General features: G+C 34.9%; 1 protein-coding gene across 2 annotated transcripts in view; it reads left to right on the top strand.

The window, feature by feature from the left end:
* Positions 1–14,303, top strand: part of LOC118743267 (mucin-19) — a 207,705-nt gene that overhangs the window by 92,604 nt on the left and 100,798 nt on the right. For both annotated transcript variants that reach the window (XM_036475840.1, XM_036475839.1), the window contains one exon: positions 499–555. In XM_036475840.1, the coding sequence (XP_036331733.1) occupies positions 499–555 (57 nt within the window). The remainder of the gene's footprint in view (positions 1–498; positions 556–14,303) is intronic.

The raw sequence follows: 14,303 nt of genomic DNA, 5'->3' as shown, positions 1-14,303 counted from the left end.
TGGGCAGCTATTTTTGCTTTCATTTGATGCGGCCGCCGCCTTTTCCTCGATTTCACTTCAAATAAATATTTTTCGCTTTTCCGCTTTCAACAACTTTTATTATTTTCGCTCTTTCTACTTTTAATTACAATACAAATTTGTTTAGATTTTTTGTTTTTCACAGCTGTGACGAAACTTTGAAAGATATTTTTGTTTTAGTGGTTTGTTTTTTTTTGTTGTTGTTTTTTTTTGTTTTCATTGAAACAATTTGTTCTTGAGCGGAAAAGTATGTAATTTAATGTCAGTGTCAGTGCGTGGGCGGCTAATCCGCCACAGCTGCGCCACCAACCGCATACCAAAGACGCTTACTAATTGCCTCAAATGAAATTCCTTCAAACGCAATAAGCACATACATACATATATATTTTTCTCATTTTAATTACCCAAATATGTAATAAATAATTTTTTAAATTGCAATGTGTTAAATTTTAAATGTTTTGTTTTTATTTGTCTTTGTAGAAACGACAGTGAATTCCCGCAAGTCGGCGTTGGAGAATGCGCGCGAGCGGCTCAAAGGTGAGTGAACGAAGCGATACATATGTAAGTGCTAAGAAGGTGTTCTAGATAATAAAATTAGCTGTGCAATTTTTTCATTGTACGATAAGGCGCACTCCAGACCTATCTTGCAGGTGATCTAACGCGATTCCGTAAATATCAAAGGGGAATAAAATTAAGCCTAGATACTGGGAGAAAAAAGGGACTGATCATTGTACCATTCGATTTAGCGTCGTCTATTTAATGGATTTTGTCATTTATTTATCTCGAAGAATAAGTTTTTCATGTACATAAGCGTTTGGAACTATGGCCGATCTTAATTACTTTTCAAATCTTTGTTGCCTTTCGAGAGTTCTGTGTGACAAATAATGACAGATCTCTTTATAAACAACCCTAATTTTTAATATAAATAAAAAATAATTTTACTTGAAAATTCAATTAGTAAAAAAGACTCGTATGCTGAATTTCCACTAGGCATTGAAATTACGAAAAATGTGTGCCATTTAAAAAAATGCCTTGTGGAAACGATTTTAGTGGCAATTTTTCTTAACGCTTTGACCTTAAAATTTTTGCCAAGTGGAAACCCGGCATTACATTACCAATAGTTTTCCACCGAAAACACATGGATAATGAAAAGTATAAGAAACTGCTTTATTTTTATTGTGCGAGAAGGCCGAAAATGCTCGAAGAAAATTACAAAAATTAGTTATATAACATTTTCCTGTGTTTACGTTCAGTTCTTCAACTACGAAAAAAATTATGTTCTAATTTTGATTGTTAGGGTCTGCGACAGGGTGGGAGTATGTTATATGGGTGAACGATTCTCCGTCATCACTTGTCAAATTTGATTTGGAGACAGACTGGATTCGGCATTGTGCCATCTTGATTATAATATTTCGTTCTAAAAATTACAAGAAATTATGAAAAAGCGTTCCTTAAAACATCAAACAATTTTTCTTTTAATGGCAAAGGATTTATGTGCTGTTTTTTAACTGTTTTGTGTTCGGTACTTGAGCTTTCAAAAAAAATTTTCTTTTTTTTAATAACCAAAAGAGTGGGCATACTATATTTTTAAACTATCTACTAAAAATTTACGTACAGTTTTTAAACAACTAAAAATTTATATAGAGTTTGTAATGACCAAACATGTAGTATTTTATTTTTTTTAGTATTTTACTCAATATCAATTTTATCTAACAAAAATTTTGTCTTGCCGAAAATTTAAATTTACGAACATATTACACATGGTAACTACATGAATGTGCACATTCTGTTTACGCGATTACAAAATAATAAACAGCTCTTTTTTTACAAAAGTTTCATATAGAAAAGTATTAGGAATTCCTTGAAATATTTTGCAGCCGCCTCACAAGATTAATTAATTTCACACACTTTCCAAATTAAGCAACACCCAACCGCTCTTGCGAGGAGCCTCAGTGCGTTACAAATAAATTGGCTCTTAAATGATGGGTGGTGGGGAAGGAGGTTGAATCCACATGAGATTTCAAGGTGTTTCGCAAAAAAAATGCAAGTGATGTGGATTTTAAATACGAAAATAGGAAAAAATATGTATGTATATTAGGGTGGTCCGAAAATGCATGTGAAAAATTAAAGTCGGAATTTTTATGCTCTCTTCTCCTAGGATTATTCTTTACCGGAAAAAAGTATACCCTTATATTTTTATTTTGAAATCAAAAAACAATAAACAATTGAAGAGAACCAGCAGAGATTTCCGATCGAAAAATGTTGATTTTTCTACGAAAACATTTATTTTTTCCATATAAAAATACATGGAAAACTTTGAGCGCTTTGAGCGACCGCTAAATATTTTTTTATCTCAAAATAAAAATATAGGGGTATAAATTTTTTCGATATAGAACAATCCTAGGGAGTGAGAGTATTACAATTCCGACTTTACTACTTTTTGACCACCCAAATGTACATACATTTAAACGTTTGCATGAGAACTCTACATATATATTCTCAAAAATATTTAAAATAAATATAAAAATAAAGTTATCTTGTTAATATCTCTTGGCTGGCGTTAAGCGGCTATCCACGCAGCATATGTACGTACATACATAGGTTTATGCATTTATAATTGACTGCAAAGTATTTTTGCCAATTTGTATTTTACTTATTTAAGAACACTAGCACACTTACATACATACATATATATATATATATATGTATACATTTGCAAATAAATAAAATACATATCTACGAATTTTTATTTGTACAATCATTCTCAACGCCCATTCGCCTGCTGAGTGTACGAGAATGCAGGAATTCGTTAGAATTACGTAGCTGGCGTGATGAAATGGCACTAAAAATAAATTCAGTTGTATATCATTAAACTCTCTTCAACTTGCCAAGAAATGAAACAAAATTAAAGAAATAAAATAAAATAAAATATAATAAAATAAAATAGAATAAAAATAATACAATAAAATAAACTTAAGTGAAAATAAACTGTTGAGAAACTGATAAATTTTTTTTTTTTAAATTTTGAAACTGTTTTTAAACTACTTAGTTACATACATTCATCGAAATGTATGCCTATAGTTTCATAAATATTGTAGGAGATTCCTGGGTAAAACCCAGATAGCCAACATTAATAACTTCGCCTAGAGGCGATTCCATGGAAAACCCCATTTAAATTCAAACGACTAGCGATACTGCGCGCGGGAGATTCCTTGGTAAAACCCAAGCCCCTTTCATGCACACTCAAACATAATTACGGACATTACATGGAAGAAGACCCAACTCAAATATCGCTGCACAGAAATTCAATGCGTTCTATTTAAAAGGGGATTCCTAGGTAAAACCCATAAAGCAATAAATTTGTCAGTGAAGCAAACAACATCAAAGGCCTTGTAGCAAGTGTACAAGTGTAGTACATACATACATACATATGTATCTACATTTAAAGTGCATATGTATGTATGTGTATTTGTGTCTGTGCACACTGACCTCAAGCACTTGACCTGACCCCGCCAAGTGCAACAGCACACATTGTTAATCCATTTAACGTCAACAAGCAGGCTACAATTACACTAAGCTGCCGACCGACAACGGCAACAAATATCGTAAGCAATTTAATGGAACTATGTATACAATAGAGACAAACAAAGAAAATAAAAAAAAAACACGAAGCGAAATGAAAGAAGTGTGAAGCACTTGTCCCTTTTTACCTGTGAGCCAAGGGAGAGAGTTGGCGACAAACAAGCGCGAACAAACGAATGTACAAAGAAAATTATTTAAAATTTCATTTGGACATACATAGCAGAAAAGGTGAAAGACTGGATGATAATGGTATCTAGATACATATATGTACATTAGACTGCATCACTCCCCATACAAAAAAAAAATTCGGTACTATTTTTCCATTGGAATTATAAAATCTATTATATTTTAAGACGTCCACCAAAATATTTCGAAAAAATATTAAGATTTAAGTGAGCTGGACCAGTTTCAAAATACCTCCAAAAATGGAGTTTTTTATGAATAAAAATAGTTTCTTAAAATTTTTTTTTGAAAAAAATCCCCTCAAATGACAAAACGGTTTAAGCTTAAAAAATTTGCATAAAAATATTTTTAAAAAATTTAAAAAAAAATTTGAACGGAATAGTAATGATGAGATTTTTGATGCTGTTTTTTAACTTTTTTCAAAGATTGGTATAAGAAAAACTTGAATAACTGAGCCTAAACTCTTCTGATTTAGACTTAAGAGCTGTCGGTGGAAAGGTATTTTCTCACCCTTTTTATTTCTTTGCTAATAAACTCATTCACAGGATGAAAGAGAAAGGTAGGATGAACGAACGTCATTCAAAGATGAATTAAGATGTGTTGGTATTTGAAAAAAACAAAATTGGGACACGAATGATTTTTTTTTTTGACAGAAAAAAACTGTGAAAATACCTTTCTACTGAGATCCCATAAGTCTAAATCAGAATAGGTTTAGCCCAGTTATTCAAGTTTTTCGTAAATCAAACTTTGAAAAAATTAAAAAAACAGCATCAAAAATCTCATTCTTATGATTCCGTTGAAAAGATTTCTAAATATTTTTTTATGCAGGTTTTTTAAGCTTAATCTGTTTTGTCATCTGAGGGGACTTTTTTCAAAAAGTTCTTTACGAAACTATTTTTATTCATAAAAAACTTCATTTTTGGAGGTGTTTTCAAATCGGTCCAGCTCAATTAAATCTTAATATTTTTCCCAAATATTTTGGTGAACGTCTTAGAATATAATAAATTTTGTAATCCCGGCGGAAAAACCGCAACTTTTTTTGGTGATGCAGTCTAATATACATACATATGTACGGGTCTATATCACTACATTATAAATACGTGAGTACAAGCAAATCCACGTTTCGCAAATCCACGTTGACCTGCCGAAGGATAATAAAAACATTCCTCCTCGCTGTTGGTTGTCCAGCAAGCCGATGAAACAATATCGAATATCGAATTTATTTGGTTAGTTAGCGGTAGTTTTGCTTACTTAAATAGCTACCTGTATAAATACTGTCTACGAGTAAATGACCACACCTCTTAAAGCGGAAAGTGTCTGTATTTGCGATTCTAAAATTCTTACCTTGGCGTTATACCTTCTAGTTTCAACTAACTAATTTCTATGATGTATGTACATAAATATGTATGTAGAATAATTGGTCGAAGCGGTGGTCTAAATAGTTATTAGGGTGTTCGATTATACGCATTTTTTCCAAAACCGGTTTTCGGGTTATTCGAAAAATTGCAATTTGAAAAAAAAACACGGTTCCCGATTTTGAAACCCGGATAAACTGGTTTAAAGTTATGACCGAAAATTACAATAAAACCTTTACCAGTAAAGATTCATGATTAAATTTTGGTTTTTGCAATATCAAACAATGAGGTTGTTCACACTTCCTGGCTATCAGGTTATCTGGTAAAAATCTTTTTTTTTTGTGTAGTGAATTTTATTATTGCAAACTGAATACCAGGCAAGCGTGAACAACCTCAATATTTTTTTAAATAGCGACAAACCGCTGAGTGTTTTTCTGCTAAAAAAAAGCTTCTTCGGAGGTGGAGGTGTTTGTGTTAGAACATCAAGAAGCGGAACACGAATTGGAGGAGAAGCTCGGCCAAACCCGTAGAAAACGTTTCAACGCCAAACATTCATATATTGTACCCAAATATGATCAGTGTTGCCATTTTGGCGCTTTTGGAGCTAGCTCCGAAAATTTGGCTTTAGCTCCTTACATTTTCCGCAATTTTAATAACAACGGCGAGTTTTAAAAATTAATCCAAAATAAGTAAAGTCGGAATCTTAATGCTATCACCCCTTGGTATTATTCTATATCGAAACCCATTTGATACATGGAAAGTTTTGAGCGCTTTGAGTGACCTCTAAATATTTTTTGATTTAAAAAAAAAAAATTAAAAATGTGTAGGTATATTTTTTCGGTATAGAACAGTATAGAGTATAAAAATTCTGACTTTACTCTTTCCACTTGCATTTTTGGACCACCCTATTGTGCATGCCTGCTTGGAGGGCCTATAACTAATCACGTATAACCTTTTCAAGACAACATTGCAATGAGTAACGATAATTTAAAAACTCAACTTGCCTCCTGATTCCAATGAATCTTCATTGCACTGCGCTGCGAACAACAATGTTCGCGAATCGATAACAAACATAAAAACCAATCAAATCTTTAATGATTTTATTTTTTTAATGCACACAACAATAAGGCAATAAATAAACGAATAATTTATTTTCTGCCAGCGGCCACAGACGACCGGCGCGGCGCGGCGCGGCGCGATCAACCTGATTGTGTCGAAGCGATTGCCCAGTTTGGTCACTCCAGTGATCGGCAGTGAATGCCGGCAATTTAATCGGGAATCGACAATAGCAAGCAACCAAATACATTGGCATGGTATACATACATATATGCATCTATGTATGGATATTAAACGCTCAATCAGGTTAATTTAAAAGAGAGGTGAAGTAAAAACGCAAGACTCGTACAACAGCTGTCTGCTGCTGCAAAAATATTTACAAGCAACAACTTCACAGATCTCTGCGCGTATAAGATTGTACAGTGGTGGCAAGTGAATTGGAAAAAACATGGCAACAACCAGCAATAACAATACCAACGAAATGAGCGAACAACATCAACACAAATCAACAATCGCCAAACGTCGTGGCACAGTCGCTTTGTGGCGGCAAAAAATGCGGCCACAGTCAGACAACGCGCGCGGCCGACAAACGACAATCAACGCGACCCCGGCCACTTGGCCGCGGTAATGCAACATAACAGCATAAATATGTACATACATATGTATGTGTGTATGTATGTATGTATGTTTATAGAAACCACATAACTTGTTGGCGACGTAAGTCTGCGATCGCAATGCCGCGCGAGCCCCACCAAAGTGCAGCGCCCGCGCGTTTGCTGACTCCAAAGTTGACGCGGCCGCCGCGGCACAGCGAACTGATTTAATAAAGGCGCGGCGAGAAACCGGTATATGCGCTAAGTGCGTGCATACGGCTGAGTTTACATAGTAGGCACATACATACGTATTTTTTATTTCAGCCGCCACAATGGCGATTCCCAAACAACAACCACAACACTAGCAACAAAATAACATAAAACCATAACAAAAAGCTGTAAAAAATAGACAATTTGAGTGGCGTTCGAGTCGCAAGCTGCAAGCCGTGAGCAACTCTAGCCGAACGCCTCCCCGCCACCGCCGTCGCCAACAATTTTTCACAGCCAAGCAAGTGAACTGACATTCACGTCATTCTACACAAACATACATACACAAATATAGTTTTTCCATTCGTGGTTGCATAGGACAATCAAAATATGTAAATAAACAAATACAAAGTCGATCGATCCGTCGCCGTGAAGTTGCGCGCAGCTTTTCCTCTCCAGCGCGCTGCATAAATAATGCGGCGAGGATCATTGATCGCCTCTTTGCGCCTACTTGCGATGCATAAGGAAATGTTTTTATGCATTTTAAAGTGAGCGTCAAGCTTTGCGGCGGAAATACAGCGGCAGTCGATTCCACAAAAAATGAAGAATAGATTGGACAACCAACCAACCGATCAATCGATTGAAAGCTAGCAATTGGTAAGCTGAAAGCGATAATGTCGTGAAGCAGAGTATCTGTTTATGGGTGCGTATGTGAGTGAGTGAGTGATTGAGCGATGTAGTCACAACTGACGAGCAATGAAACAGCTGCAACGCATAAAATAGCTGCCAGCTGCGAGTGTTGATTGCGCAGGACGCATGAAAATATTGAAAAACTTGCTAAGTGAATGATAGATACAAGCCGGCAAAAGATACGCATCATAGTGTGTGGCAATATCTATTCAACGTCGACGCTCAATGTAAATAAATCGTTGCATGTATGAACATTAGGGTGGTCCTTAAAAATTAAATGAAAGATTTTTTAGGTCTCACCCTCTCAATCGGTAATACCACTGTCACAGATATCACATATAAATTTTGGTCCAGTGGTGTTACCGATTGAAGAGGTGAGACTGAAAAAATACGTCCATTTCATTTTTTAAGGACCACCCTAATATGCATACATAAAATGTTGAGTCTGAGTCAACTTTTTCTATTCAAATGTTAACAACTAATCATACTCTATAATTAGGTATAAGTTGAAAGATAAAAGCAAATGTTAAACATGTCAATGTTTTCTTGTGTGCTAAAATACTTTGATCTTGTCGATCGTCAGTCAAAGTGAAAGACAACAAAAAATTTCTTTAAGAATTACTACGGATTTGCTTGTTGCGAGTTTATAATTCAGAATTCTCTCCTTTCCTCAAGGTGCCAAGTCGATATAATAACAACAATAGGTTATTTAACAGCTTGGTTAACGGCTGCGATCCTTAAGATCACCACTGAGAATCCCGATATCTGCTAAATGTAAAAAAAAAAAAACATGTCATTAATTAGTCTAAAGCCCATCAATATTTACAGCGTTTGACTGCGTTGGCTGTTGTGTGTATAAGATGAAAAGCCACCGTAGAATCCTACCGTTTTTATTAGGTTTTTGTCAAAGAGTCGGCCCTTTTGACACGAGGTCTTGGCCAAATGGAACTGTCCCCACCTTCACTTGCCGCTCACCCGCCAGTTGAAACCAGAGTATCCGTTTCACAAGATGCCAGCATTACCCAGGCGATTTTGTTCCGACCCTGTCTTCTTCTCCAAAATCCACTGCCTCTCGTAATTACGCAAGACGTATTTATGATAATTGAGCCCTAAGAATCTATGATTATACAGCAAGTGCGGGTTGACTCACACTTTTCTGGACACAACCTGGGGTATAATCTGAACGTCCATCCATCACAGATTTGGCTGTTTAAACCATCTACGAGAGTGGAGTTTAGCCCAGTTGCCTGGTAAGTCGGCGTTTCAGATGGTATTCTTATCGTCCTTCTCCTAACTCCCGAGACGCCCTAGAGCCAGTCGGGTTCTCAGTGGACTTTAGTTGCCATCAGCAATAGGCATGACTTATTTCGGGCATTTGGAATCCTTTATCTCGTCAAATTCCTTTGTGTGTATGTTAAGTTTAAATGATCGATGATACGCATGCCAGGAAACAGGCCTCCCGATATACTATACTTACTTGGATTTGGGGTAATTTATGGGATAGAGAGGCAACTTAGAAAAGAAATCTGAACTTGTCTTTACCGGGAGTTTTCTTCTTTCCACCCGACTGCCATCAGTCAGCACTCTTACTAATCTTATAGCCAGAGTAATTGGGGCCGGCGGTTATTTTTTTTCATTCAAACAAAGATCATTGAACCATATTACACAGATGTGTTGCTGGTTGCTGGGTAAACTAAGCATGCTCAATCACAGATAATCGTTCGTACCATTCAGAGATATACTTCCGATGGTTTATTGATAAATGCACATCTTGCGCGTAAAACACATTTTCATTGACAAACGATCACTGATCTATTCACATCTATCAAACATATGAATGTGCGTATGTATGTGTCATTACACGCAATTTACCTTTTACTTGTCATACAAGCTTTTGTATGTATGTATGTATGCGCGGCATCAAGACTAAATGACTGCGTTATAGCTGGTACTCATTCACTAATAGTGATTAAATACATGGTTGTAAAAACGTAATTCAATCAAACCTGTTTATCAAATGGATTACATTTGAGTAAACACTACGTATGTATGTTCATTGAACTGATCTTGGTCGATATTACTGAATGGCAATAAATACATACATAAAAGAGTGATGACAAAGAAGAAAGATGCATTGGTAGGCTCTTCTTCTATGCATTTCTTTATCAGCTTATAGCTCGTTTACACTTTGGCTTATTGAACACGTTCAGTTGACAATATTAGAAGCAGAAAATTTTTCGAATTCGGATTTTTAAGATTTATTTTAAAGTTCAAGACTTCCCTCCTCTCTAAAGATTTTTCAGCAAAAGGGGATTTTATTTCAGACAGCATCCCTTACTAAAATCAACACGTATTCTTAAAGCGCTTTTCTGCAATATGTATAAAGTTTTCTTCTCAATGAAGTATTAACAATGAAAAACCAGTTTACTAAAAGTAGGTTAAGTACCCCCAGGTCGGTGACCAAGCTTAGACCCCTTTCAGACACGTCAAGTCTTGATTTTAAGTCTGCTCGTTCGTAGGCGAAGGAGGTGAGACGAATGTACTCTACTCCTCTCTTCTCCCCTCCTTCGTCTACGAACCGAACAGACTTGAAGGCAAGACTTGACGTGTCTGAAAGGAGTCTTAAGAAATAGTCATGTAAGAGCTCTCAAAGATTCTCCGTTAGCTGGACTATGCACTTGCACTGTTACCCCCATCCATAACTGCAGCGTCGCATATGACTCTCCTATCCAGTTATAATATATCTACAAAAGGAGAATAAGTATAATCCATGTACTGTAAAAAGGTGGTGAGTCCATCTAGCTCGATGGTACGGTTGGTGGTACTGTGATATATTTGCAAATTCTGAGCATCTGGAAATTTCCTACAGCAACTGTTTCATACTCAATCAATAGTGATGCTTTGTATGACTGAGCAGCGGCGTTGGCTTAGTAGTATCGATACCTAAACCCGTTTTTAACGTGAGTAGGCTTAAAGTCACAAAAACAGCACCCTTTTTCATCATTTTTGCTCTAAAATTGCGAAACACAAATTGATTTTAGAAGAATTGGGAGTTATTGCTTTTCCAAAGCAGCTCACAACGTGTTAATGGGAAGATAGTATGCCAACGCAACGTCAAAAATAAAAACCGAACCCAACCTAAGTCATAATTGCTTCAGATTTTCCTGCAGGGTAACTTATTGAAAGTAATGAACAAATAACAGCATTATAAATACTTATGTAAATATGTATGGTATATTAAGATTAATGATGACAATACTAATAAGTGGCATAACTAAAAAATAAGATCACCATCAGCGTAGCACCACTGCAAGTGCTTTTTAATAATTACTTTTTATTATAATGAATAAATTTATTGTACTAGATGTTGAAGTGCTTCGCGAAACACACATATCTACATACATACATACATGTATGCACGTATACGTTCCAGTTCTTTTAGCGTTATCTTGGGCTGCGAAAACATACATATGTACCTAAGTATTCTCATAGAAATTTATTAAATGCTACTACAATTTACATATATATAATCGTTTTTTTTTTTATTAGAGCTAGGGTTGCCAACATTTTATAAGATATTTATAGTACTTTCTCAAAAAACAACTGAAAAAATATAGTTCACTTCAAATATATGTATATAGTATTTTATTTAAAAGAACAAGTAAAAACGCGTTTTAAGTAAACATCTTTTTTCTAAATATATTTCTTTGCACTTTTGGTAATTTTTCACAATTCCTTTTTAACCACGAAAGCATTATATGCTTTATCGCAATCAATATTTAAATTAATAGAAATCAAAAGTTAATTTTTTGTTAGTGATAGTCGCTTTGCTTCTCTCATCTCGCTATTTTACATCCACAACAAAAAAAACTCTTCCAGTGAATGTCGAAGTAGCAGTAAGAGAGAGTAGAAATGAAATAATTTTAAGTAAATTTGGTAATTCATTATCAGTATTTTTAAAAATGTTGCCATTTTTGCTCTGTGGTTTTGTTCATAAACTCACCACGACCGTTTATTTTGAAGAATATTTCTTTTAATTTTGTTATTTCAGTATAAAGGTCATCTATTTTCATATACATATTTTCTTACAAATTACTGAAATTTATTTATATTTACAACTTAGGAAATGTAGTATTTTTGGGTATTATATATTTTTTTTTTCAACAGAATATAGTACGCAGACCGAAAAAATAGTACAATACTATATATTATAGTACGGTTGGCAACCCTAATTAGAGCACATCCGAACGCAACTGATGTTTTTATTCATACATACATATGTTTCGCACATAATCGAATGAATGTGCACGTTTACTTACCGCTGCTACTGATAAGCAAAAATATGATTGCATCTGGAAAAATACGATCTTCATATTGAACACATTAAGGTCTTTACACTTGAAGCTGAAGTAGTATTTTTCACAATCTTAATCCAGGCGAGTTGCCAATCTGCCAATACAACGCGCCTACCTTGAAGGCAAGGTTGTACATACATACATATATCCAGCACTCCACCAAATTATCACCACTATTTTGAAAAAATCTTGGCTTTTGAAGTGCTCAGCCTATAACTAACGCAAATCCACCGGGATGGCATAAACATAATTATTCAGTTTGAAAGCAACATCGAAATAGACAAGCCGGAGCAATACCAATATTGAGAAGCTGTTTTTCATTATCAGAATATACTCGGTTTTTTGCCATTGCTTGCCGAGGGAAAACACTTTTTCATGTTTTAGTTTTTTATGTTGTCAAAAACTGAGCTCAAAACTCAGGCCCTGCGAAAAATTAAATAATAAAAAATTATTAGTCAAAATTTGTCAATATGTGGATGGCGTATAATTGTGAAAAGCACTATCATTTTTTTTTTTTTGTAAATGCGTTATATGGAAGAAAATGCGCAACATCCACTACAAAAAAAAACTTCTCAAAAATCAACGGTAATTTCGAGCTATTTGAAACCTGCGCTTTATTAAAAAAAATTAAATGAGCTACAACACTTCGTACCCGAAAAATTTCTAAAAATTCTGATTAAAATCTTTGAAAATTTAATTACAATACATATTTTGAAGTTTGATTAATTTTTAAGCAAGCTTCGAAACTTTTATTTATGGTATATAAGGAACCCAATTTCGAAGCATTTACACTGGGAATAATTTGTTTTCAAAAGCCTTTGCTTTCCGCGGGTGGAAATACAGATTATAAGTAAAACAATAATCGCGCAAATTTCAGTAATGTTTAAATGTATGTACATACATAAATACTTTTTCAGCGACAACCAATTCTATTGGATTATCTCTGCGAGTATTTATTTCTAAGGAAAAATTAACTGCCAATATGTCTCCAAAATACTGTTGGTGGTGGGCGAAATACCTTCATATTTACATACATACGTACATATGTATGTACTCATGTATACAAGAATTGACTAAAGCCGCAAAACTAGAATTTCAAACCAACCACACACACTCTAACTGCCATCGCAAATTTACGCCAACCCACTATAAATAATTCAAATGTTTTTTTTTCTGTTTTTATACTGCCTTATGCTGAACATTTCTTAACTTATTGTTGTATACATAGCAACAGCCTTAAACATACATACAAGCACATAAATAGATACTCTTTTTTTTGTTTGCTGCCATTAAATATAGAACAGAAAAAATAAAATGGCAAGGAATTTCGATTGAGCGCAACATGTGCGCCACAACAACCAATATAGTGATGGCGTTGTCGGTGGCGACGGTGCTGTTCCCAGTGGGAAAATGCAATACATAGTAATCGAAAAAATAAGCAGTAAAACCACCCTTTTCACATTCGAAAATGCATTTTTTGCCACGGCGATTTTCTAAGAAAAGCGGGGAATTCAATTTTGCATTACCTAGTATCGAGAAATTAATGCGATTTAATATGAAATTTTTGGGACCTTTTGGATATATTAGAATGCTGTTTACATATTTGACAATAATAGAATCGAGAAGTCATAAAAAATACATTACACTATTTATCACGCATGTAATGCATTACTACTTTTCCGACTGGGTTGTTAGTGTCGGCCGAGCTACAATAGCAACAATGTGTCTGGTAAACTCAGCGGTGATCTTTTGTGCATTTGCAGAGGGATTTAGAACATTTGTTGATCGACAGAACATGTGCATGTGTGTCTATATATACAAATATTTACCGAATACTCGGTAATATCAACGAGTATAGATTTTAGAGTTGCCATTAATTAAAACAAAAAATGTTAAGGCATCGCACTGGTGATACTCCGCAAAATTAATCGAACTAAATACTCGAATGTTGTATTAAATGTCACAAAAGCTTGGGCTCACCACTTAGCAACAACCTGATTTTCGTACCCAAAAGAGCAAATTTTTTAACGAGACCTAATGTTACCTATTAACCGGCCAACAAGCTGAGAGGCGTGTGAGAAAAAAACTAAAGGTTGAACCAACGGTAGGGTGACTCGAAATATTGACATTAATTGACCTTGGCAGGACAGTATCAGCTAATTTTCATATTCAAGTTCTGCGTTCTAAGATCTTAACACTCTTTTAAGTTCTAATTCTCAGATTCTTCAATTTCGTGGATCTTATAAACCTCAACGACAATGTGA

This window comes from Rhagoletis pomonella, unplaced genomic scaffold (genome assembly GCF_013731165.1).
Source record: "Rhagoletis pomonella isolate Grant_MI unplaced genomic scaffold, Rhpom_1.0 Rhpom_scaffold_00007, whole genome shotgun sequence".
Taxonomy (NCBI): domain Eukaryota; kingdom Metazoa; phylum Arthropoda; class Insecta; order Diptera; family Tephritidae; genus Rhagoletis; species Rhagoletis pomonella.
The sequence above is the reverse complement of the archived record's forward strand: the minus strand, read 5'-3'. Positions and strand labels throughout refer to the sequence as shown.